At 42.7% G+C, this 26,525-nt stretch overlaps 1 protein-coding gene across 2 annotated transcripts; it reads left to right on the top strand.

Annotated features, from left to right (window-relative positions):
• Positions 1–545: 545 nt before the first annotated feature.
• Positions 546–19,931, top strand: LOC110523853 (kinesin-like protein KIF2A). 2 transcript variants are annotated; one of them, XM_036977549.1, is made up of 20 exons: positions 546–739; positions 2,915–3,009; positions 3,974–4,102; positions 4,244–4,298; positions 5,005–5,136; positions 5,634–5,734; positions 9,710–9,805; positions 9,933–9,990; positions 10,125–10,287; positions 10,520–10,610; positions 10,781–10,844; positions 11,113–11,204; positions 11,400–11,542; positions 11,727–12,042; positions 12,491–12,558; positions 12,806–12,907; positions 14,394–14,538; positions 15,393–15,494; positions 17,366–17,501; positions 17,797–19,931. In XM_036977549.1, the coding sequence occupies exons 1-20, from the start codon at positions 676–678 to the stop codon at positions 17,880–17,882; spliced, it is 2,238 nt and encodes a 745-aa protein (XP_036833444.1). In that variant the 5' UTR covers positions 546–675; the 3' UTR covers positions 17,883–19,931. The 2 variants fall into 2 exon arrangements, with proteins under 2 accessions (XP_036833444.1, XP_036833443.1); XM_036977548.1 differs by having other exon boundaries at positions 547–739; positions 12,806–12,937.
• The last annotated feature ends 6,594 nt before the right edge of the window (positions 19,932–26,525 follow it).

Raw genomic sequence — 26,525 nt, 5'->3', positions numbered from 1 at the left:
CTAAACCTCTCTGCCAATAACAGCTAGTTTTCAGTTTCCCCCTCCCAACTCAGACTACTCCCAGACAGTCTTAGCAAAATTCTTGCTTAATGGAAATCTATTACAGTAAGGTACTTAATTATTACCTAGAAATTATTTGATATAGATTCTTTTTTTTAACGGCTGCATTGGGCCTTTAACATTTAAATCAAAACAGAGCATTCAACCATGTGTTAATGTATGAATTATTATCCTATTTATGAATACATATAATAATTATTCGAATTATAAACATTTATAATAAAACATGTCATACTTATCGACTATTACTCAATCATTGGTTACACATCGTGAATTAAACGCATTTATAGAATTAGTCCCGATAAGCCTCTTATTTTGCAATGAACACATTTAAGCGTGCTGCTTTTTCACCCAATGGCACATCAACAGAAAATCGCATAAATATAGCAAGTGTAGCTAGCTAGAAGACTAAGCAAAAATAAAATCTAACTCGCTTCTTGGATGCGTCTCCACTCTGATGGAGCGAAGTAGTCTATGCGCATGCGCACTGCTTCCTTCTATCCTCCTGACCTCCTCCCGGTTTCTCTTTTCTGCGGCGCGACTTGGTCCCCCTCAAATTAAACAAATACACACCCCATACTACAGCCATACACACACATACTACACACATGAGGGATGGCTGTCGCTGTCTTCGGAAAGATCCTCATCGGCATTTACGTGGAAATCAAACGGAGTGATGGTAAGACAGAGAGATATCTCTCTCTCCTGCTCGTCCGCTAGCTAGCTAGATAAAGATGCATTTTTCATTGAGGCGCTGTCGCGTTAGCTACATCATCTTTGTTGCTTCAAGGCAGCGCCTATCCAGTCAGGCAGGGTGCTGAGTTGGATACCTAGCCTAGCAATGGCATAGAGAACTGTGCTCGGTACTAGACCCATTCTCATCCTACTGTCATGCTCCCTGTCTGACACAGCGGCAGTCAATCAAATCGGTTAATATTACTTTGAATGGCGTAGCTATAGCCAGCTAGTTGTAGCCTTTACTCAATTACTGGGTGAAGCTAGCCGGCTGGCTAACAGGGATTAATGATTTATATTGGCAGGGATGCATCCACCTGTGCGGTTATAGGCCGTGCTGGTTGCCTGGTAATGATACTGGATTCAGCCGTATATATCGTTTAGCGAACTGTCTTAATGGGAATAGTCACAGAAGACCGTTCAGCTCTGAACCAGAATCTGGGTTTACAGGAAACGTTGAATATGGCGATTCTCCTTTAAGCCTAGCCCTTGATCATGGCTCTGAGTTACATTATGTTACACGTACTACAGTGCCTTCAGAAAGTATTCATACTCCTTCTTTTTTCCACATTTTGAAGCATTACAAAGTGGGATTAAAATTGATTTAATTCATATTTTTTTGTCAACAATCTACAAAGAATAGTCTGTAATGTCAAAGTGGAATAAAAATTCTAACATTTGTGAAAAATATGAAAACAATTGGTTGTTGATCATTGCTAGACAACCATTTTCAGTTCTTAGACTTTCAGGTCATAGCATTTTAAGTTGATTTAAGTGAAGACTAACTCTGCCACTCAGGAACATTTACTGTCTTCATGGTAAGCAACTCCAGTGTAGATTTAGCCTTGAGTTTTAGTTTATTGTCCTGTTGAAAGATCTCCCAGTGTCTGGTGGAAAGCAGACTGAACCAGGGTTTCCTCTAGAATTTTCCATGTGCTTAGCTCCATTCTGTTTTCTGAAAAACTCCCCAGTCCTTAACAATTTCAAGCTTACCCATAACATGATGCAGCCACCACTATGCTTGAAAATATGGAGAGTGGTACTCAGTAATGTGTTGTATTGGATTTGCCCAAAATATAACACTTTGTCTTCAGGACAAAAAGTGCATTGCTTTGCCACATGTCCTGCAGTATTACTTTGGTGCTTTGTTGCAAACAGGATGCATGTTTTGGAATATTTTTATTCTGTACAGGGTTCCTTCTTTTCACTCTGTCAATTACGTTAGTATTGTTGAGTAACTACAATGTTGTTAATCAGTTATCAGTTTTCCCCCCATTTCCTGTCATGTGTAATTGCGGGCTATTCTTTGGGTGCTGAAATCCATAGTTTTTGATAAAAACGTATTTTTATGTGACATCGGAAGTCCAGTTCTCCCACACTAGTCGCCGCTTAACCCCATCGTAAATTGTTGAGTTTTAGTCGGCTAGCCACTGACTAACAATAGCCTACTAGCTACTTCTCTACATAGTAGTCCTTGCTAGTCTAAAGTGAGTAGTGTTCAGTTGCTATTTATTTAATTCTCGTCTGCTCTATCTCCAGGGAAGGACTAGCAAAAGACACACACTTAGGGATTCTGCAGCAATGAACCTGTCTTGTTTGATTTCATTTCATTATCTGCTCAACCAATTGTGTGACTGTATTTTTTAAAATGTTTGTAGTAATTTGGGCTCATCCATAAGAGAAGAGCTTTAGCTATTTAGAATGAGACATAACACTAGAAACATTATGGAAACAAACCATTTTGCATGTACGGTAACATAACAAAATGCCCTGAAGCAGTCAAATGTTGACATGCATGTGAAGCTTTTTTAAATGTCAACCAATCAGATCCAGGGTTATTGACACATCTGTTACTGAAGGCCTCTGCCCATACTGGCCGATTTTGCCTGGTCTCATCACCACCCTCTTTGGTCAGTGTGATCTAGTGTGTCGTAGTCATTGGCTGAATTTCAATAGCCAGAGTGTATGACCGTATGAGTCTACAACTGTTTTCTCCCATCTATGGCAGCCAGGACAAATCCATCATGTCATGTGGTCACAAATCCAACATGTCATGGTTCTCTATTCCTGCAGGAGTCTACACTGAAACTGGTATATGTTTATAACATGTTTCTTGCAGGTCGAATCCACCAGGCAATGGTCACCTCACTGAATGAAGACAACGAGAGTGTCACGGTGGAATGGATAGAGAATGGAGATACGAAAGGGAAAGAGGTACTGTGTGTGTGTGTGTTTATGTGTGTTAATCAGTCATGTCTGACCCCCTATCAGCTTGTACCAGATGGAGCGTTGAAAGTTTTAGGACACAAAGCAAATCAGCTTGACTACGGATGCCTTTAAGTAGTTTGTGTGTGTGTGTGTGTGTGTGTTTGTTTGTGCGTGCGTGCCCTCCTTTCGGATTACACGTTTTAACATGGTAGCCTATTTCACTTCTTAAATGTCACTGGGAAATTGTTAATCAATCTCACTGCACATGTGTGACATTCTTGTCTTTTCCTGAGTTAAGAGATTACTTTATTATTCCATACGAGACGTTCATTTGTCTTCTGTTTTTTTTCTTCACCCAACCCCTCCGATTTACACTGAACGGACAAAACATTAGGAACACCTGCACTTTCCATGACATAGACTGACCAGTTGAATCCAGGGGAACGCTATGATCCCTTATTGATGTCACTTCTTGAATCCACTTCAATCGGTGTAGATGAAGGGGAGGAGACAGGTCAAAGACGTATTTTTAAGCCTTGAGACATGGATTGTGTATGTGTGCCATTCAGAGGGTGAATGGCACACCTTTGAACATGTTATGGTAGTAGGTGCCAGGCGCATTGGTTTGAGTGTGGGAAGAACTGCAACGCTGCTGGGTTTTTCCACATTCAACAGTTTCCTGTGTGTAATAAGAATGGTCCACCATTCAAAGTACATCCAGCCAACTTGACACAAATGTGGGAAGCATTGGAGTCAACATGGGCCAGCATCTCTGTGGAACGCTTTCGACACCTTGTAGAGTCCTTGCCCCGAAGAATTGAGGCTGTTCTGAGGGTAAACAGGGACGTAAACTCAATATTAGGAAGGTGTTCCTAATGTTTTGTACACTCAGTGTATATTCATACACACATTAGGTTGGAGAGGCTGGAACAGAGTTTTAACATGTATGTTGCACCCTCTTCCCATGCAGATTGACCTGGAGAGCATATTTGCTCTGAACCCAGATGTGGCCCCTGAAGAGGAGGCAGTACAGAGTCCTGAGACCCCCCCTCCTGCCACCTCTATCGCCTCTGCTGCCAAACAAATCAAGCCACCCAAGGTCATTCTCTTATAGTGTACTGTGCTGTGGCCAAAAGCCATACGTCTGTACAGTATACTTTAATCATGGGAAAGTGTTGTCTATTTTCATGTGTCCCATTTGCTTCTTTACGTTGATATGGTATTCTTTTGTCTCTTGTAGAACCGACGAACAATAGCACCCCCCAAGACTGAAACCCCAGCAAGAGAAAACAGAGGCAAGGCAGCTTCAACAGAACTTTGATCTCCAAGTCTCCTCACGTTCCTGAGCAAAGACGAGACTTTTGAAGTCTGTCAACGCGAGACTACGTCGGTGTCCCAAATGGCACCCTATTCCCTTTATGGTGCACTGCATTTCAACAGGGCCCATAGGGATCTGGTCAACTGCAGTGCACTATGCATGGAATAGGGTGCCATGTTGGGTGTACACTTGGTTTAACCAGGCTTGCTACTTAACATCCTACTGACCCACTGTACCACGAGAGTAATAGATCTCTATTTCTGTTTCAATAGAAGCAACAGGTGTGCCATCTGTGAATACGTGGTGAAAATACCCCTCGGACACTGATATCTGGAGAGAGAGAGACAGAGAGATCAGTAGAGAGATGAAGAGAGACAAGAGAGGAAGAGCGAGACCTTGGTATCTGTAGAGAGAGAGAGATCTGTAGCAACAGTCGAAAATAGATAAATACACAGGTGGAAAGGAGAGAGGGGATCTGGGGAGAGATAGCATATTCATGTCAAGATCATTTACTGACAAATCACCTGAGGACGACTGATATGGGACTGTCATTACTCCTGTTCCGAATTTAAAAAGCCATCAATAAGAAGATGAGATGCCCAAAGACAATATGTCATGTGCTAAATGTACTAAACAAAATGTACATGCGTGACTAAAATGTCCTGTATGTTGTGTCTTTCCAGCTGCAGCGGTGGGGACTACGCGGGCCAGACCCAGTCAGATACAGCACCAGCAGAGCCAACCAGAAACACCCCCACCCGCAGCACTCACAGCCCTACAGACACAGCAAATGACACTACAACAGCAGCAGAACGGTAATTCACACAGACACACTGCAGCTTTGTGTCGCTAAATAGTCCTGGTTATTGTGAAATACATTTGCCATGTTAACAACTAGTCGTTTTTGTTTGTTTGTTGTTGTAAATCTCCGATTGGAGCTCTCTGCCGCGATGAGATGTGATGTTGAGTCTGGTGGGTTATGATGATGGGACACATGACCAGTGATCTAATGCGCCCAGGCAGACAGACAGGCCTATTAGCCCAGCTGTACTGCTGAGAGAACAGAGAGGCAGCCGGAGAATAGCTCTTTCACTGAGCTGCGCTCTATTCCGGCCGGCCAGGGGGGTTTATTATGAGATTATTGAATGTGTAGCTTAGCGCTCATGGTCTTATCTTTTTGTTGTGTATTTGCCTCTGAAGAGCTTTGAAGTATATTGAAATAGGGACAGTAGAAATGAAAATGGACCACTATTATACATTTATGCTAGATTCTTTTTTGATAATTGTGTTTTCCTACTCTGTACGGGTTCAGCCCGGCGGAAATCCAACTGTGTGAAGGAGGTGGAGAAACTGCAGGAGAAGCGAGAGAGAAGGAGGCTGCAACAACAGGAGCTGAGAGAGAAGAAGGCACAGGTAGGGTCACAGTTTGCTCACCCACAACCGCCCGACTACTGAATATGTGATAAAGTATAAATCTGATGCCTGCACCCAACCCTAACCCGCTAATATAGAAAATGCCTGTAGGCTACAGTCAGCAGAGACAGTGGAACAAACTTTTGACATGGGGTGAAGGATTTTCTTTTGCCTGATTGACAGTGTCTTGCAAAAGTATTCATCCCCCTTGGCGTTATTCCTATTTTGTTGAAAGAATTATACAAAACGCCCCCCGGAAAAGTGATGCGTGCATATGTATTCACCCCCTTTCCTATGAAGCCCCTAAATAAGATCTGGTGCAACTAATTACCTTCAGAAGTCACATAATTAGTTAAATAAAGTCTACCTGTGTGCAATCTAAGTGTCATATGATCTGTCACATGATCTCAGTAGATATATGCCTGTTCTGAAAGGCCCCAGAGTCTGCAACACCACTAAGCAAGGGGCACCACCAAGTAAGTGGCACCATGAAGGCCAAGGAGCTCTCCAAACAGGTCAGGGACAAAGTAGTGGAGAAGTACAGATCAGGGTTGGGTTATAAAAAAATAACTGAAACTTTGAACATCCCACGGAGCACCATTAAATTCGTTATTCAAAAATTGAAAGAATATGGCACCACAACAAACCTGCCAAGAGAGGGCCGCCCACCAAAACTCACGGACTAGGCAAGGAGAGCATTAATCAGAGAGGCAACAAAGAGACCAAAGATAACCCTGAAGGAGCTGCAAAGCTCCACAGCGGAGACTGGAGTATCTGTTCATATGACCACTTTAAGCCGTACACTCCACAGAGCTGGGCTTTATGGAAAAATGGCCAGAAAAAAGCCATTGCTTAAAGAGAAAAATAAGCAAACACGTTTGGTATTCGCCAAAAGGCATGACGGAGACTTCCCAAACATATGGAAGAAGGTACTCTGGTCAGATGAGACTAAAATTGAGCTTTTTGACCATCAAGGAAAACGCAATGTCTAGCGCAAACTCAACACCCCTCATCAACCTGAGAACATCATCCCCACAGTGAAGCATGGTGGTGGCAGCATCATGCTGTGGGGATGTTTTTCATCGGCAGGGACTGGGAAACTGGTCAGAATTGAACGAATGATGGATGGCGCTAAATACAGGGAAATTCTTGAGGGGGAAACCTGTTTCCGTCTTCCAGAGATTTGAGACTGGGACGGAGGTTCACCTTCCAGCAGGACAATGACCCTAAGCATACTGCTAAAGCAACACTCAAGTGGTTTAAGGGGAAACATTTAAACGTCTTGGAATGGCCTAGTCAAAGCCCAGACTTCAATCCAATTGAGAATCTGTGGTATGACTTAAAAGATTGCTGTACACAAGCGGAACCCATCCAACTTGAAGGAGCTGGAGCAGTTTTGCCTTGAAGAATGGGCAAAAATCCCAGTGGCTAGATGTGCCAAGCTTATAGAGACATACCCCAAGAGACTTACAGCAGTAATTGCTGCAAAAGGTGGCTCTACAAAGTATTGCCGTTGGGGGGGTGAATAGTTATGCATGCTGAAGTTTTCTGTTTTTTTGTGTTATTGTTTGTTTCACAATAAAACATATTTTGCATCTTCAAAGTAGTATGCATGTTGTGTAAATGAAATGATACAAACCCCCCAAAAATCTATTTTAATTCCAGGTTGTAAGACATCAAATTAGGAAAAATGCCAAGGGGGGTGAATACCTTCGCAAGTATGTACACTACATGACCAAAAGTATGTGGACATCTGCTTGTCGAACATCTCATTCCATAATCATGGGCATTCATATGGAGTTGGACCCCCTTTGCTGCTATGACAGCCTCCGCTCTTCTGGAAGGCTTTCCACTCGATATTGGAAAATTGCTGCTGGAACTTACTTCCATTCAGCCACAAGAGCATTACTGAGTTCGGGCACTGATGTTGGACGATTAGGCCTGGCTCGCAGTCGGCATTCCAAATTATCATTGGTTGTTGATGTCAGGGTTGTGTGCAGGCCAGTCAAGTTCTTCCACACCGACAAACCATTTCTGTATGGACCTCGCTTCATGCACGGGGGCTGAGGAAAGGGCCTTCCCCAAACTGTTGCCACAAAGTTGGAAACACAGAATCGTCTAGAATGTCATTGTATGCTGTAGCGTTAAGATTTCCCTTCACTGGAACTAAGGGGCCTAGCCCGAACCATGAAAAACAGCCCCAGACCATTATTCCTCCTCCACCAAACTTTACAGTTGGTACTATGCATTGGGGCAGGTAGCATTCTCCTGCCATCTGATAAACCCAGATCCATCCGTCAGACTGCCAGATGGTGAAGCGTGATTCATCACTCCAGAGATCATGTTTCCACTGCTCCAGAGTCCAGTGGTGGCAAGCATTACACCACTCCAGCCGACGCTTGGCATTGCGGATGGTGATCTTAGGCTTGTCTGCGGCCATGGAAACCATTTCATGAACCTCCCGACGAACAGTTCTTGTGCTGATGTTGCTTCCAGAGGCAGTTTGGAACTCGGTAGTGAGTGTTGCAAACGAGGACAGACGATTTTTACGCGCTTCTGCACTTGTCGGTCCCGTTCTGTGAGCTTGTGTGGCCTACCAATTTGCGGCTCAGCCGTTGTTGCTCCTGGACATTTCCACTTCACAATAACAGCAGTTACAGTTGACTGGGGCAGCTCTAGCAGGGCAAAATTTGACGACTGACTTGTTAGATAGTTGGCCTCCTATGATGGTGCCACGTTGAAAGTCTGTGAGCTTTTCAGGAAGGCCATTCTACTGCCAATGTTTGTCTATGGAGATTGCATGGCTGTGTGCTCGATTTTATACACCTATCAGCAACAGGTGTGGTTTTGTAAATATTGTGTATGTTTCTGCTTATAATTTCTGACAATTTGGTAGGTTATTTGTTAGTTGACTCTTCTGTCAATATGTGTTGCCCTAGAAGACTAAATTTACCCTTGCTCACTAGAATAATGTCATAGATCGATAGAATGAATGCTTCAATCTAGTTGACATCGGTAGCATTTTCTCTGTCTTTTCGGATTCTTTCGTGGAGCAAAGACGTTTAGGGACCTGGATAAAATGCAAAAAAAATAAAAACCGGTTTCCAAATGACATCATGTTTCATGTTTCTGATAAGATTTCAGTTTGACTTGGATGCATATTTTATGTGGTTGAAATACAATTATTATGTTATGCTAATAAAGATAGATACCGCCTGTAGAGGTGCTAACTGCACATTTGCATTCTCTCAAGATGCTGAACTAAATAAATCACGTATCTCTTGTTCCCGAGTCAAAATTTGGCTTACATTTGGTGTATCATTTTACTGCAAGAAATGCTTGATTCTGAAGGAGTTGATATTAAGGCTATGTGAGAGGTTATAGACCTACAGTCAGTGTCCAGATTTCACTTTCCATTTAACCCATCTGAACAGTAGGCTAAGTTCCCCTGATGTGCCGCAGGCCCATTTTGAAGACCCCGTCTTGTGACTATGGCGCCTGACAATCATCACTGCTATCATCCTCTTTTACCACATCACAAAATCTTTCCCAAACATGACTTTTCTGGCCCTCCCTTCGCTTTATTTTCATCTCTCCATTTCGTAGCCTTTCTCTTATTGAATTAAAGTCCTACAGTGTCCTTTCTCCTCCGTAGATGACATTAACTTTTTCTGTGCGTTCCCAAAAGCATTTTGTTTTTGGAGTGTAGTCTATTTGGCGCGTGTACAGTTAGACCCTAAAGCTAAGGCTTGTGCACTAATGCCAGATAGCCTAAAATAATTCAAGAAAATCCTCAATGTAGCTTATAAGGTATAAATTGCACAAGAATGATACATTTATGGATTTTTTTTATGCATTGTTTTTTCTTTATTCAACCTGCCCTTCCTCCACACAATATATCCGCGGGGACTGCGGTAACCCACGCATCATTAACACACACACACACACACTGTTGACTGTGCCGTTCTCTCCCAGGAGGTAGATGTCACTGTGCCTAACTATGAGATCATGTGTATGATCAGAGACTTCAGAGCCAGTCTGGACTACAGGCCTCTAACCACCGCTGATCTGGTACGTTTTATATCTATATCTGTCTGCTAAAACTGCTTAGGCGCAGGTCTATTTTCATAGAGTGGTGACACGTCTTTGTTGGCCACTAACTAAATCATGTCTTGTATGACATTGTTTCAACTTTCAGATCGATGAGGAGCACAGGATATGTGTGTGTGTACGAGCACGGCCCCTCAATAAAAAAGGTACACATTTCATCAATCGAACGCAGGCACACCAACTTTCGGGTTACATGGTCTTTTACATGCAGAGGTTTAGCAGCAGCATAAGCATCGCACTCCTCACACGTTCTCGTGGAAACATGATCCTCCCCCTCCAGAGTTGACTATGAAGGACCTGGATGTGATCACCATCCCCAGTAAGGATGTGGTGATGGTCCATGAGCCCAAGCAGAAGGTGGACCTGACCAGGTACCTGGAGAACCAGACCTTCCGCTTCGATTACACCTTTGACGACAGCGCAGACAACGACATGGTCTACCGGTAAGTTTCCCTTCTCTACTCCCAAGAGGGGATAGCGTCTGGTGCGGAGGTATGTTTTTCAAGAACACAAATGATCACGTGTACTAGGACGAATTCTAACTGGAGATTTGTGTCTGTGTGTCAACACTCCCGTTGACATAACACGGTTTATTTGAAAGTGTGAGTTGAAAGTATAATATTGTAATTTAGAGTATCTTTACTGTGGTCAACCGTTCATTCCCCCTGTCCCCAGGTTCACCGCCCGACCACTGGTGGAGACCATCTTTGAGAGGGGAATGGCCACCTGCTTCGCCTACGGACAGACAGGAAGTGGGAAAACGCATGTGAGTGGCATCGATGATGACCACTTCCCGCGCGTGTCGGCTAACACTTGAACGCTAACTTGATAATGCTGTATCCTAGCAACCGCTTTCTAGGCTTTCTTTTTTTTTGGGGGGGGGGGGGGGGCACATTGCCTTCGTTTGGGAGATAAGCTCACTGCTTTCCCTTTCAGACAATGGGAGGAGACTTCTCTGGGAAGAACCAAGACTGTTCTAAAGGGATCTACGCACTGGCTGGTACGAACACTACACCAAGTCTCTCTCTCTCTCTCTCTCTCTCTCTCTCTCTCTCTCTCTCTCTCTCTCTCTCTCTCTCTCTCTCTCTCTCTCTCTCTCTCTCTCTCTCTCTCTCTCTCTCTCTCTCTCTCTCTCTCTCTCTCTCTCTCTCTCTCTCTCTCTCTCTCTCTCTCTCTCTCTCTCTCTCTCTCTCTCTCTCAAAACGTGCTCCTTCTGCGTGTTTGCGTGAAGCTGTGTCTCTTCAGTGAAGCCCTTTCTCTCTTTGCAGCGAGAGACGTGTTTCTCATGCTGAAGAAGCCGAACTACAAGAAGTTGGACCTCAATGTCTACGCCACCTTCTTTGAGATCTACAGTGGGAAGGCAAGTGGAGTCACCACAATACATGCATCTTCAAACCCCCTATATTGAACCGTGAAGCCTGGAGGGTGGCGACTGTGTTTATGTAACCGTGGTTGTGGTTCTGTACGTGTTTGACTTGCTGAACCGCAATGCGTGGGCCGAAGGGCGGTTGTGGTTGTGTTAACCCGGCCGCGTGGTTGTGTTGCGCTTCTCTAGGTGTTTGACCTGCTGAACCGGAAAGCCAAGCTGAGGGTTCTGGAGGATGGGAAGCAGCAGGTGCAGGTGGTGGGGCTGCAGGAGAGAGACGTCAAATGTACTGAAGACGTCCTCAAACTCATAGAGGTTGGAAATAGCTGCAGGTAAAACCATAGAGGGCGAGTAGGAGGGAGGGGTGGAGTGGGATGGTTTAATTGACTGGCGTTAACTTATTTTAAAGATCTGATATGGATGTTATTCCTGCCAGTCATTTCCTGCTGCTTTACTCCCTCCCTCCCCTCTCTATCATCTCTCGCTCCTCCTCTTCCATCTCTCGCTCTCTCCCAGGACGTCAGGTCAGACCTCGGCCAACGCCCACTCGTCCCGTAGCCACGCTGTGTTCCAGATCATTCTGAGGCGGCGAGGGAAGATGCACGGCAAGTTCTCGCTGATCGACCTGGCGGGGAACGAGAGGGGGGCCGACACGTCCAGCGCTGACCGCCAGACTCGCCTGGAGGGAGCCGAGATCAACAAGAGCCTGCTGGCGCTCAAGGAGTGTATCAGAGCCCTGGGTCGGAACAAGCCCCACACCCCGTTCAGAGCCAGCAAGCTGACCCAGGTTCTCAGAGACTCCTTCATCGGGGAGAATTCCAGGACCTGCATGGTGAGATAATACTGTACATACATCTCCTTTAAAGTGATGGCGTTTTCTCCGCCCCGTTTCGCTAAAAAGCTGAGGGGTGGGGCTGGAGAAATGTAACCACTCTCAAATTCATAGACAGATCTGTGGATGCAAGGACTGACCATCCATGATATCAAAATGAGAGTTTTAACCATGTTTTGAGGTTATACAGTGTTTGTTTACATTTACTTTGTTTAGAGTAAAACAAGCTTATATTTTGGGTTCTGATGGAGTACTAAACTCGTGAAGTTATATTATTCATAATTATATATATAATTAATGTATAAGTCCAAAAATGGATGTAGCTACAGCAGATTGTCCCTTCAACACTTCCTGGTCTTCAGAACTGCCTGGTTCAATGTTTATTTATTAAGCACCAACGATTGTGATTATTTTCTAATGATGTAGTAACTGTTATTTCCCCCCACAGATTGCCACTATATCTCCTGGAATGGCTTCCTGTGAAAACACTCTAAACACTCTGAGATACGCCAACAGGTGAGACCACGCTGACTGACTGTCTACATCTCACCAACGACTAATTACTAAGACTGTTGGTTAATAAGGGAGAAGTTTCATTCAAGTTGTCATTGCAGAATAACCTCCCCCCCCCCCCCTCTATATCTCGTCTCACTCCCTCTTCTTGATACGAGACAAATCATTTACCCTCTAATGTATGATCAGACCTTATCCTGACGGGATCTTCTCGGTCGCTTTGTGTGTGTGTCTCTCTCCCCCTCTCCAGAGTGAAGGAGTTTGGGATCAGCCCATCAGACATCCCCTTCTCCCAGCAGCAGGGTGGTGGAGGGGGGAGTCGTGCTGAGCTCTCCCCCACTAATACCTACGAGTACGATGACTTTCCCACCTCTCCCACCAGGTCTCTCCTCTCTACTAATCTCTTACCTACCGTACTTACTTCATCTTCTTCGTTCCTATGTTTGTGATCTCCACTAGCTCACATACAAACCCATCCTCTGCCTGTCATTTGACTCCAGTGAGAGGTTACTCCTAACCGCAGATCTAGGATCAGATGAACTGTAACCTTATAATAACTATAAGGCCAGTCAGGCCATAAAGAAAATATCGCTCTGATCCTGGACCAGGGGTTAGGGGTAACTTTTGACTTAAGTGTTGCTGGCTACAAACCTGCACGGCCTCAAGTTTTTCAGCTTGTTTCCGTTTTCTTCTTCTTCATTTAAATAATTTATTTAACCTACACTGATATAATTTATTTAAAAGGTCCCGAACAGTAATTCTGATTCCCATGTAAAATAGCCTTTTGAGTGACTAAAATATCACCCATAATATTTGTTTTGAATAGAAATGCTTCAAATTGTAGAACATTTTCTTTTTTTCTCATGGCTAACTACCAGGAAGTTTGAAAAGACAGGCTAAGTGGACGGGGAGCTAATATTCATGAGCTCGCCTTGACTGACAGCTCTTTGAAACACCTCTGTTAAGCAACTTGGATGCAGTGAGCAGTTTAGCAGTAAAATCATCTCAAGAATATTTGGTGATACACAAAACAGCTCAAACGACATTGAATTTGCATCAATTATTTAATCATTGCATCAATGATTTTTATACATCTCCTGTTTGGCATGTATCTTGTGATATGGTTCACAGCAGCACTGACGGATGTGTTAAAATGACAACTGCGTCGGTTTTGAACGACCCCCCCTTTTGTTCCATGCTGGCTGAATACCTAGCTAGCCAGTAACTAGCTAACACCAGACATATAAGTATCTTTGCCATAGATTAATAGGATCAACTTTTAATTATGTTTGCTGACAACCTACAGATTTTGACACCAGTTGTGTAGTTATCTAGCTATATAAATCACGCCTCTCTTAAAATACGCCTTCTCCGATGTTGGTTACAAGGCGGTACTTATTTAAATTAGATAAGAGAATATCATGTTAAATATGTTAAATATGTCAATATCATTTTTCACACTTTGATCTGATTTTATTCAAATATCCTGCATTTCATGAAAAACATGATTTTGACTGTTCATGACCTTTAACCTTCAGTTTCAGTTTGTCATTGCTGAATTGTGGCATGCTTATATGTTTTAACTCTTTCATACATTCATTTCAGAAGCCGTTTTTTTGTTTTTCATGTTTTTCTTTCCCAGCTTGTCCATCACACTCCTGCCTAAAATGTCTCCATTCGTTCCCATTGGTTCATTGACTGTTTTAACCAATCAAAAAGGTCAGATCATGTGGTCAGGGAAAACTACTAATGTGTGTGCTTGCGTATGTGTGCGCGTACATGTGTGTTCTTGCGTGCCTGTGTGTGTGTCTGTGTGTGCTGTTTGTGTGCATCGACAGGGTGAAGGAGCTGACGGTGGACCCAGGGGTGATGATGGAGGGGCGGGGAGGACACAGCGTCACCCAGCTAGAGGTCCTGGAGGCTCAGTGGGGGGTCGGCAGCTCCCCTCAGAGGGATGACCTCAAACTGCTCTGTGAACAAAACGTAAGAAAACACACACACATACACCTACTGTCCAGTTACCCCTGTATAGTGCCCTCCACTAATATTGGCACCCTTGGCAAATATTAGCAAAACGGCCTGTGAAAAAAGGGTATTTGCTGTTTATCCTCTTGGTCTTTCATTCAAAATATTCACAAAAATCGAACCTTTAAATATTTTTCTCAGAAACATATGTGCCACAATTATTGGCACCCCTAGAAATTCTCATAAGTAAAATCTAACTTAAGTATATTCCCATTCAAATGTTGTGTTTTTAAGTTCACCTGAGTGATTAGGAACACTTAAGTGGTAAGCCATGACTTCCTGTTTCAATGGGGTATATATATGAGGTGACACACAGGCCAAGTTCCCATAGTCATCCATCACTATGGGAAAGACCCGAGAATACAGTAATGATGTGCGACAAAAGGTTGTTAGCTGCACAAATCAGGAAATGGCTATAAGAAAATAGCTTAAAACGGTTGAAACTGCCCATTTCCACTATCAGGGCAATAATGAAGACGTTTAAAGCAGCTGGAGATGTTAACAATCGGCCTGGAAGAGGACGTGTGTCTATATTGACCCCACGCACATTGAGGAGGATGGTTAAAGTGGCCCCAAAAAACTCCCAAGCATCACAGCTGGAGAATTTTTTTCATAGCCCGTTTTGCTCATATTTACCAAGGTTATATTAGTGGAGGGCACTGCATATACTGGCTTATACACTGATTTACTGTCAAATAAAAAGGGTGTGGTTCTTCAGAGTATTCTTTTCTCTGTTCTCTTTCTTTCTCTTTATCCTTCTCTCTCACCCCTCCCTCCGTCGGCGTCTCTCTCTCCCCCTCTCTCCCCTCCAGGAAGAGGAGGTGTCCCCCCAGCTCTTTACCTTTCATGAGGCTGTGTCTCAGTTGGTGGAGATGGAGGAACAGGTGCTGGAAGACCACCGAGCTGTGTTTCAGGTACACACACACACACACACACATATAGTTCAGAGTAGGGCTGCACAATGAATCAAATTGCCATCGAAATTGCAATTTTAACATGTGCAAAATCCATATCGCAAGGGATCCATATTGCAAGCAATATGTTGAAATCCCATTCAGCTGCGTAATGTCCGTGTTTATAGTTTATTCCGTTTGTTGTCTCCTTTCTGCTCGTGGCTGCTTCCCACTCACAACAAGCCATGCAACATGTCACTCGATCAGCACAGTTCCTTCTCCTTGCTGTTAGATTCACTATAAGTGTTCATGCTGTTTTAGGTCAAATGCAGACAACAGATTGTTCCAAACAAGAACGATGCTTCTTTACACTTTGCTTCTTAATAAACTCAGCAAAAAAAGAAAACGTCCTCTCACTGTCAACTGCGTTTATTTTCAGCAAACTTAACATGTGCAAATATTTGAATGAACATAACAAGATTCAACAACTGAGACATAAACTGAACAAGTTCCACAGACATGTGACTAACAGAAATTGAATAATGTGTCCCTGAACAAAGAGGGGGTCAAAAGTAACAGTATCTGCTGTGGCCACCAGCTGCATTAAGTACTGCAGTGCATCTCCTCCTCATGGACTGCACCAGATTTGCCAGTTCTTGCTGTGAGATGTTAGCCCACTCTTCCACCAAGGCACCTGCAAGTTCCCAAACATTTCTGGGGGGAATGGCCCTAGCCCTCACCCACAGATCCAACAGGTCCCAGACATACTCAATGGGATTGAGATCCGGGCTCTTCGCTGGCCATGACAGAACACGGACATTCCTGTCTTAGAGGAAATCACGCACAGAACGAGCAGTATGGCTGTTGGCATTGTCATGCTGGAGGGTCATGTTAGGATGAGCCTGCAGGAAGGGTACCACATGAGGGAGGAGGATGTCTTCCCTGTAAAGCACAGCGTTGAGATTGCAATAACGACAAGCTCAGTCCGATGATGCTGTGACCCTCCAAATCGATCCCGCTCCAGAGTACAGGCCTCAGTGTAACGATCATTCCTTTGACGATAAACGCGAATCCGACCATCACCCCTGGTGAGACAAAACCGCAACTTGTCAGTGAAGAGCACTTTTTGCCAGTCTTGCCTGGTCCAGCGATGCTGGGTTTGTGCCCATAGGCAACATTGTTTCTGGTGAGGACCTGCCTTACAACAGGCCTTACAAGCCCTCAGTCCAGCCTCTCTCAGCCTATTGCGGACAGTCTGAGCGCTGATGGAGGGATTGCGCTGTTCCTGGTGTAACTCGAGCAGTTGTTGTTGCCATCCTGTACCTGTCCCGCAGGTGTGATATTCGGATGTACCGATCCTGTGCAGGTGTTGTTACACGTGGTCTGCCACTGCGAGGACGATCAGCTGTCCGTCCTATCTCCCTGTAGCGCTGTCTTAGGCGTCTTACAGTACGGACATTGCAATTTTTTACCCTGGCCACATCTGCAGTCCTCATGCCTCCTTGCAGCATGCCTAAGGCACGTTCACGCAGATGAGCAGGGACCCTGGTCATCTCTCTTTGGTGTTTTTCAGAGTCAGTAGAAAGGCCTCTTTAGTGTCCTAAGTTTTCATAACTGGGACCTTAATTGCCTATCGTTTGTAAGCTGTTTGTGTCTTAAGGACCGTTCCACAGGTGCATGTTCATTAATTGTTTATGGTTCATTGAACAAGCATGGGAAACAGTGTTTAAACCCTTTACAATGAAGATCTGTGAAGTTATTTGGATTTTCACAAATTATCTTTGAAAGACAGGGTCCTGAAAAAGGGACGTTTTCTTTTTTGCTGAGTTTATAAATTAGTTCAGAGTAGGAGTTTCATTCTCTGTGTGTGTTCCCGTCTGTGTCCGGTGCAGGAGTCTATCCGCTGGCTGGAGGATGAGAAGGTTCTGTTGGAGATGACAGAGGAAGTGGACTATGACGTAGACTCCTATGCCACGCAGCTAGAACAGATCCTGGATCAAAAGATAGACATCCTCATTGAGCTCAGAGGTAATGTGGGATTCTAATAACTGATTCTAGATCTAAGAACTCATTAAATGAATTGTGATTCATGTCATGTTATTTGGAAGTAAGAAACAAGATGACATTTCATAGCATTTGTTACTGATTATATCTAAGCCTCTACCTTCTCTTCCTTTCCATCCTCCCTCCTTTCCTCCCCATCTCCCCCTCCTTTCCTCCCCTCCTCTCCTCCCCTCCCCTACTCTCTCCTCCCTCCTTTACGCCCCTCTCTCCTCCCTCCTTTTCTTCCGTCTCTCTTCCCTTCTTTCTTTCCCTCTCCCAGACAAAGTGAAGGGTTTCCGTTCTACACTCCAGGAAGAGGAGCAGGCGAGCAAACAGATCAACCCCAAGAGGCCTCGCGCTCTTTAGACACACACATTCAAACACACACGTGTACGTACACACGTCACTAATCTCAACACTTAACTGGAACCCTCTGACATTAAGGCTACTTGAGACTGTCATAAGCATGACATAACTGATGTCCTTAGCCATGGTCCCTAAAAGATGGTCGGGGCCCATTGCGGTACTGGGTTTTGGATATCTAAATGTGGGTTGTGGCCTAAAGCATTGTTTCATTTGTCCAGAGAGGCATATTGACATTTAAAGGCATTAAAAGAAATAGGGGGTCACAGCACAAAACATCTGGAAACAACTGTACAAGCAAATTATTTAGTAATTTGTTTAGACCTAAATAAGATCCATGCTATGATGTATTTTATGATTGAAGGATCATGAGGTGTTGCCCTATTCTCTATGTACAGGCTCTCATTGCTGCTTGTAAATATCCTCCATCCATCCATTTATCCATCTGTTAAACCGAGGGCAAGATTCTCTCTTATTTCCATGTATGTACATGGGTAATGTATCTATGTGGTGAAACCATTATTGACGGATTTTCATTTAAACAAAGAAAAGGGGGAAGGATTTCTTTTATGCACCTTTTTATAAGACAAACTGTAAGATATGATCGATTTTACCTCCAGCCAATTTTAAGAATCAAAACAACGTATTTATTTAGTAACTTAACTACCGTCCGTATTCAATCATGCTCCTGGAGAGTTTTAGTGTGTGCAGGCTTTCTTTCCAGCCCAGCACGAACACACCTGACTCAACAAATCAACAAGACCGTGATCAGCTGAATTAGATGTGTTAGTGCTAGGTTGGGGCAAAAGCCTGCGCACACTGTATTCAACTCTCCAGGACCAAGAGCAACAAACACTGATTTAGTAGGAAATACATTTCTGACCACCTGTTCTGATCATGTAGCCTATATAGGTTGAGGAAGTGATAATGTGTTGGTCTGGGAGCCAACCAGATGCATGCATGCACAAACCAGCTGTGATTGTACTTTATTGGAGTTGTTGAATACTCATTTCTGTTTGGCTTGAAGGGCATTCTAGAGCGTGCATTGTTTCCCCATAACACACGGTGTATCTGCACGGTAGAATTCAATGGCTATAGTTAATTCTTATGTGTTCTATGTTTGAGCTGCTTTTGGAAGCAAAAGTCGAATTGAAAACATTATTGGCATTGTTGAATTGGATTTTCATAACTGTAAGCTAGGACTGATGGTTTGTTGCGCTAAACTAGCGAGTATGTTTGTCTGGTTACCAAGGCAACTACTGCAGCTCTCTAGTAAACTTGCTAGCTACTTCAGTGGATGTTGAACACATTTCCAGCGGCAAATGTGTTAAATTATAACCATTGTATGAAAGGGATAATAAACTCGGGCTCTATGCGTTCTCTGGAAAATAATGCAACTCCGTGGAAGGTCAGTTCCACTCCGCTAGCGCGTTATTTTCCACAGAACGCATAGCCCGTTGTTGATTATCTCTTACATAAACCTCCTGCACCCTCGTGTGCTACTGTACATAAATGCACTACTCTTTACAACCTTCTCCAACAGTGTTTTCCCAACCATTTCTTAGGCAAGGTGTGCCACCCTTCACGTCTAAAAAGACTGGTTGAAATTATGTTTTTGAGTGACATTGTGCCCCTCCTAAGAATATTGGGGAAACACTGTCGTACAAATGCTTCTAATGACTAGCTTGTATAAAACTGCTCTGTGTTACTTGCTAGGATAAATATTTATATGTACCAACCTGCCTCTTAACAAGCCCAGTCGCAGTTGTATCTGTCCGTTCTGTTTACAAAGCAATCAATGTGCTATTAACTGAAGAAATACCCTCGTACTATGAATCTTGTAAAAAAGTATATTTTCTCCCCCCATCCCATTTTAAAGTTGTTTATAAAAGGGAATATGGAGGTGCAGATGTATAGTGATGAAAAGGACTGAGTTTGGACCTAGCTGCTGCAGTGTTACTAGAACTTGACTACGGTACCTTAAGATAATTGATGTGTGCATCAGATGTAACTGCCTGGCTTAAAGAATAAAGAACCACCTGACTGACTGCACCTTCTGCTGTATGTGTTCTGACAAGAATTATTCAGACGTTGACATCCTTACAGACCACAATTGTATGTATTTTTTTGGGGGTGGTAGGCTAACTTTATTTTAACATATACAGTGCCTATAGAATGTCTACACATTGGAACTTTTTTTACAAAGTGGGATTGAAATAGATTTAATTGCATTTTTTCCCATTGATCTACACAATTCTCCATAATGTCAAAGTTACATTTTTTTTTAAACAGTTTTACAAATTAAATAACTAAAATATAGTCGTTGCATAAGTATTCACCCCCTTTGTTTAGACAAGCCTAAATTAATTCAGAAGTAAAATAACAACAAAAAGTTATGGTCTCACTCTAAAATAATAGGGGTTGACATGATTTCTGAATGACTAGCCCTTCATCTGTCCCCCATACATAAACTCAGCAAAAAAACAAACGTCCTCTCACTGTCAACTGCGTTTATTTTCAGTAAACTTAACATGTAAATATTTGTATGAACATAACAAGATTCAACAACTGAGACAAACTGAACAAGTTCCACAGACATGTGACTAACAGAAATTGAATGTGTCCTTGAACAAAGGGACATTGAACAAAGGGACATTTGCCAGTTCTTTCTGTGAGGAATTTAGTAACATACTGAAGGATAAAAAGACAGACAACACCACTGTCAAAAAGAAGACACCTGGGCCATTTTATGCGACAAATGTAATGGATCGACACGGATTAAAGAGAAGAGGGACCCACATCGAATGAAAGTGTGCTGGAAAAAACTTAAAAGCCAAAAAGGATGCTGCAGATGAGAGGCGGGTGCTATTTCAGACCGGAGCCGGAGGGGGGCCTCCGTCCAAGGGAATTGATCCTACAGTATGACCCAGAAGATATGCGAGATGATTCCTCAGCAGTTTGCCCCTCTCCATAACCCCTATGTTGACAAAGGACAACTTGACTCACCGATATTTAGTAAGCATAAATAACTGGTAAGCATAAATAACTGGTAAATATCAATGCCTCAACAATCAGTCGTATATTGCACAAATCTGGCCTTTATGGAAGAGTGGCAAGAAGAAAGCCATTTCTTAAAGATATCCATAAAAAGTGTCATTTAAAGTTTGCCACAAGCCACCTGGGAGACACACCAAACATGTGGAAGAAGGTGCTCTGGTCAGATGAAACCAAAATTGAACTTTTTGGCAACAATGCAAAATGTTGTGTTTGGCGTAAAAGCAACACAGCTCATCACCCTGAACACACCATCCCCACTGTCAAACATGGTGGTGGCAGCATCATGGTTTGGGCCTGCTTTTCTTCAGCAGGGACAGGGAAGATGGTTAAAATTGATGGGAAGATGGATGGAGCCAAATACAGGACCATTCTGGAAGAAAACCTGATGGAGTCTGCAAAAGACCTGAGACTGGGACGGAGATTTGTCTTCCAACAAGACAATGATCCAAAACATAAAGCAAAATCTACAATGGAATGGTTAAAAAAAAAAACATATCCAGGTGTTAGAATGGCCAAGTCAAAGTCCAGACCTGAATCCAATCGAGAATCTGTGGAAAGAACTGAAAACTGCTGTTCACAAATGCTCTCCATCCAACCTCACTGAGCTCGAGCTGTTTTGCAAGGAGGAATGGGAAAAAATGTCAGTCTCTCGATGTGCAAAACTGATAGAGACATACCCCAAGCGACTTACAGCTGTAATCGCAGCAAAAGGTGGCGCTACAAAGTATTAACTTAAGGGGGCTGAATAATTTTGCACGCCCAATTTTTCAGTTTTTGATTTGTTAAAAAAGTTTGAAATATCCAATAAATGTCGTTCCACTTCATGATTGTGTCCCACTTGTTGTTGATTCTTCACAAAAAAATACAGTTTTATATCTTTATGTTTGAAGCCTGAAATGTGGCAAAAGGTCGCAAAGTTCAAGGGGGCCGAATACTTTCGCAAGGCACTGTATGTACATGTAGGTAGGGGTAAAGTGACTATGCGTAGATAATAGACAGAGTAGCAGCAGCGTATGTGAAGAGTGTGAAGGAATGTGAATGTATCCATTATATATATATATATATATATATATATATATATATATATATATGTGTGTGTGTGTGTGTGTGTGTGTGTGTGTGTGTTAGACTGTCAGTGTAGTATGTATGAGTGTGTGATTAGAGTCCAGTGAGTGTACATCCAGATTGTGCAAGAGACTCAGTACAAAAGATAAGAATAAATAATAATAAAAGGGGGTCAATGTAAATATTCAGGGTAGCAATTTTATTAACTGTTCAGCAGTATTATGACTTGAGGGTAGAAGCTGTTAAGGAGCCTTTTGGTCCCAAACTTGGCGATTCAGTACTGGAGTGGCTGGAGTCTTTGACCATTTTTAGGGCCTTCCTCTGACACCTCCTGGTATTGAGGTCCTGGATGGCAGGAAGCTTGACCCCAGTGATGTACTGAGCAGTACGCACTACTCTCTGTAGCGCCTTGCGGTCAGATGCCGAGCAGTTGCTATACCAAGCGGTGATGCTACCAGTCAGGATGCTCTCGATGATGCAGCAGTAGAACTTTTTGAGGATCTGAGGTCCCATGCCAAATATTTTCAGCCTCCTAAGTGGGACTAGGCTTTGTATTGCCCTCTTCACGACTGTCTTGGTCTGTTTGGTACATGATAGGTCCTTAGTAATGTGGACACCAAGGAACTTGAAGCTCTCGAACCGCTCAACTACAGTCCCGTCGATGTGAATGGAGGCATGCGTGGCCCTCCTTTTCCTGTAGTTCACAATCATCTCCTTTGTATTTCCCACGTTGATAGAGAGGTTGTTGTCCTGGCAGTGTCTCTGACCTCCTCCCTATAGGCGGTCTCATCGTAGTCGGTGATCAGGCCTATCACCCATCGTGTCATCTGCAAACTTAATGATTGTGTTGGAGTTGTGCATGACCACGCAGTTGTGGGTGAACAGGGAGTACTGAAGGGGACTAAACACGCGCCCCTGAGGGGACCTGTGTTCAGGATCAGCGTGGCGGATGTGTTGTTGCCTTCCTTCGCCACCTGGGGGCGACCCATCAGGATGTCCAGGATCCAGTTGCAGGTGTTCATCCCAAAGTCCTTAGCTAAGTGATGATCTTGGAGCGCACTATGGTGTTATTTAACCAGGTAGGCAAGTTGAGAACAAGTTCTCATTTACAATTGTGACCTGGCCAAGATAAAGCAAAGCAGTTCGACACATACAACAACACAGAGTTACACATGGAGTAAAACAAACATACAGTCAATAATACAGTAGAAAAATAAGTCTATATACAATGTGAGCAAATGAGGTGAGATAAGGGAGGTAAAGGCAAAAAAAAGGCCATGGTGGCGAAGTAAATACAATATAGCAAGTAAAACACTGGAATGGTAGATTTGCAGTGGAAGAATGTGCAAGGTAGAGATATAAATAATGGGGTGCAAAGGAGCAAAATAAATAAATACAGTAGGGGGAGAGGTTTTAGTTTTTTGGGCTAAATTATAGATGGGCTATGTACAGGTGCAGTAACTTGTGAGCTGCTCTGACAGCTGGTGCTTAAAGCTAGTGAGGGAGATAAGTGTTTCCAGTTTCAGAGATTGTTGTAGTTCACGACTGTCTTGGTCTGTTTGGTACATCGAAAAGCATGTAATATTCATGGCCATTTAGCTAGCTTGCTAGCTAGTTGTTGCTAGCTAACTTGTCCTGTGAGATAAACATTGGGTTGTTATTTTACCTGAAATGCACAAGGTCCTCTACTCCGTCAAAGAATCCGCATATTCTTGTAATCTCTCCTCCTTCAGTCTTCTTTTTTGTCTTCTTCTTCGGACTTTATTTGATGGTTGGCAACCAACTTTAAGGTGCATTACCACCACCAACTGGACTGTAGACCTCTGTTTAGCTTTCAATCACCCACATGGGTATATGCTCCTAAAAACCAATGAGGAGATTGGAGGCGGGACTTGCAGAGAGTCAAGTGTCAAAAATAGAACCAAGTTCTATTTTAGAGCTTCGCTATGTAGACGTTCGCAGTTTGAATGAAGTGATTGAATAACATGTATGCTTTGCTTTATCTTGGCCAGGTTGCAGTTGTAAATGAGAACTTGTTCTCAACTAGCTTACCTGGTTAAATAAAGGTGAAAAAATGTGTAAATTTATTTAGCAACGCTCGCGCAGGCAATGTGGGCGGTGTGGTCAGCATGTTAGCGATCACGCACCAGCTGTTGTTGACAAGGAGTCTTGCCGATAAACAGAAAACCCAGCTAACTGTACAATGTATGATCCAGCAACAACTCGTGAAACATTGGATATTACAGTTGATAGGATAGTCTCGAACAGAGCTCATCCAGCTTATTCTAACTTTGAACCTTGATCTTTATTAACCCTTAAATTAAATAATGGATTATCTTCAATGTCATTATCTTTACAGTTTGTACACTTAACATTTTCCAATATTAAATTGAAATGGTAGGTTCAAAGTCAAACTAATAATCTGTCATATAATCTGATGATATAGTATTTATCTCCTTGAAGAAAAACACTTACCTATGAAGAAAATATTGCAGACTTTAGTAGCGAGCTTTCACGGTTGCATGAATAATTCACTTGACTGTCATCTAGAAAACAATTAAATAGGTATTACCAAACGACTTATATAGGAGAGATGCGGAAGAAAACTTAAGAGACAGATCACAATCGAAGGGTGGTGTCATTTGCGATGATGATGATGACCATATTGTTATTTGAAGGACCTATGGAAGGTGTGTGTTTGTTCACATCTAGGCCCCTATTAAATCAAATCCGGTTTATACACTTAATTTTTTGGCAAGCATGTTAAACATTGTTGTTCAATGTGAGCAAAGCATTCAACTCTTAACTGCCTAGATGTTACAGGTTAAAAAGTGGTTCTACAAATGGACTACAATAATCCCATTCAATTTCACCATATAATCTACTATTGCTAAGTAATTTAAAATGTATTGAAAACACAAAGTACAAGTGCAGATATGTTATTGTCCAATTGTATTTATTCCACAGTACAGACAATAATACATTGAGCGCTCACCCAGGAAGGGTAAAATGACCTATGAACCAGAGAGAGAGCGAGAGCGAGAGAGATGGAACAGTGAGGGAACTACAGTGCCTTCAGAAAGTATTCACACCCTTTGACTTTTTCCACATTTTGTTGTGTTACAACCTGAATTTAAAATTGATTAAATTGAGATGTTTTGGAGCTGGCCTGCACACAATACCCCATAATGTCAAAGTGGAATGATGTTTTTCAATTTTTGTTTTTTACAAATTCATAAAAAATTGAAAGCTGAAATGTCTTGAGTCAATAAGTATTCAAAACCTTTGTTATGGCAAGCCTAAATAAGTTCAGTAGTAAACATTTACTTAACAAGTCACCCTGTGTGCAATAATAGTCTTTAACATGATTGTTGAATGACTACCTCATCTCTGTACCTCACACATTCAATTATCTGTAAGGTCAAGCAGTGAATTTCAAACACAGGTTCAACCACAAAGACCAGGGAGGTTTTCCAATGTCTCTCAAAGAAAGGCACCTATTGGTAGATGGGGGAAAAATAAACCGACATTGAACATTCCTTTGCGCATGGTGAAGTTATTAACTATACCTTGGATGGTGTATCAATACACCCAATCACTACAAAGATACAAGTGTCCTTCCTAACTCAGTTGCCAGAGAGAAAGGAAACCGCTCAGGGGGCCAATGGTGACTTTAAAAAAGTTAGAGTTTAACGGCTATGATAGGAGACAACTGAGGATGAATCAACAACCTTGTAGTTACTCCACAATACTTACCTAATTGACAGAGTGAAAAAAAGGAAGCCTGTACAGAATAATCCAAAACATGCATCCTGTTCGCAACAAGGCACTAAAGTAATAATGCAAAAAAATGTAGCAAAGCAATTCACTTTTTGTCCTGAATACAAAGTGTTATGTTTAGGGCAAATCCAATACAACACATTACCGAGTACCACTCTCCATATTTCCAAGAATAGTGGTGGCTGCATCATGTTATGGTTATGCTTGTAATCATTAAGGACTGGGGAGTTTTTCAGGATAAAAAAATGTATGGAATGGAGCTAAGCACCGGGAAAATCCTAGAGGAAAACCTGGTTCAGTCTGCTTTCCAACAGACACAGGGAAATTAATTCACCTTTCAGTAAGACAATAACCTAAAACACAAGTCCAAATCTACACTCGAGTTGCTTACCAAGAAGACAGTGAATGTTCCTGAGTGGCTGAGTTACAGTTGGACTTAAAGCCACTTGAAAATATTATGGCAAGACCTGAAAATGGTGGTTGAGCAACGATCAACAACCAATTTGACAGTGCTTAAAGAATAATGGGCAAATGTTGCACAATCCAGGTGTGTAAATCTCTTAGAGACTTAACCAGCATGACTGTAATCACTGCCAAAGGTGATTCAAACATGTATTGACTCAGGGGGTTGAATACTTATCTAATTGAGAAACATTAGTGTTTTTCTTTTTTACAAGTTTGAATTTTTCTTTCACTTTGACATTAGAGTATTTTGTGTAGATCGTTGACAAAAAAAAAAGAAAT

Source organism: Oncorhynchus mykiss, chromosome 5 (assembly GCF_013265735.2).
Source record: "Oncorhynchus mykiss isolate Arlee chromosome 5, USDA_OmykA_1.1, whole genome shotgun sequence".
Lineage (NCBI taxonomy): Eukaryota > Metazoa > Chordata > Actinopteri > Salmoniformes > Salmonidae > Oncorhynchus > Oncorhynchus mykiss.
This window is presented reverse-complemented; position numbering and strand designations above follow the sequence as displayed.

Bases quoted from the DNA above. Each gene is read 5' to 3' on its own strand.
- LOC110523853 (XM_036977548.1), top strand. From the start codon at position 676: ATGGCTGTCGCTGTCTTCGGAAAGATCCTCATCGGCATTTACGTGGAA. The intron at 3,010-3,973 runs GTACTGTGTGTG...CTTCCCATGCAG, and splicing joins GAGATACGAAAGGGAAAGAG to ATTGACCTGGAGAGCATATT. The intron at 10,611-10,780 runs GTGAGTGGCATC...TTTCCCTTTCAG, and splicing joins CAGGAAGTGGGAAAACGCAT to ACAATGGGAGGAGACTTCTC.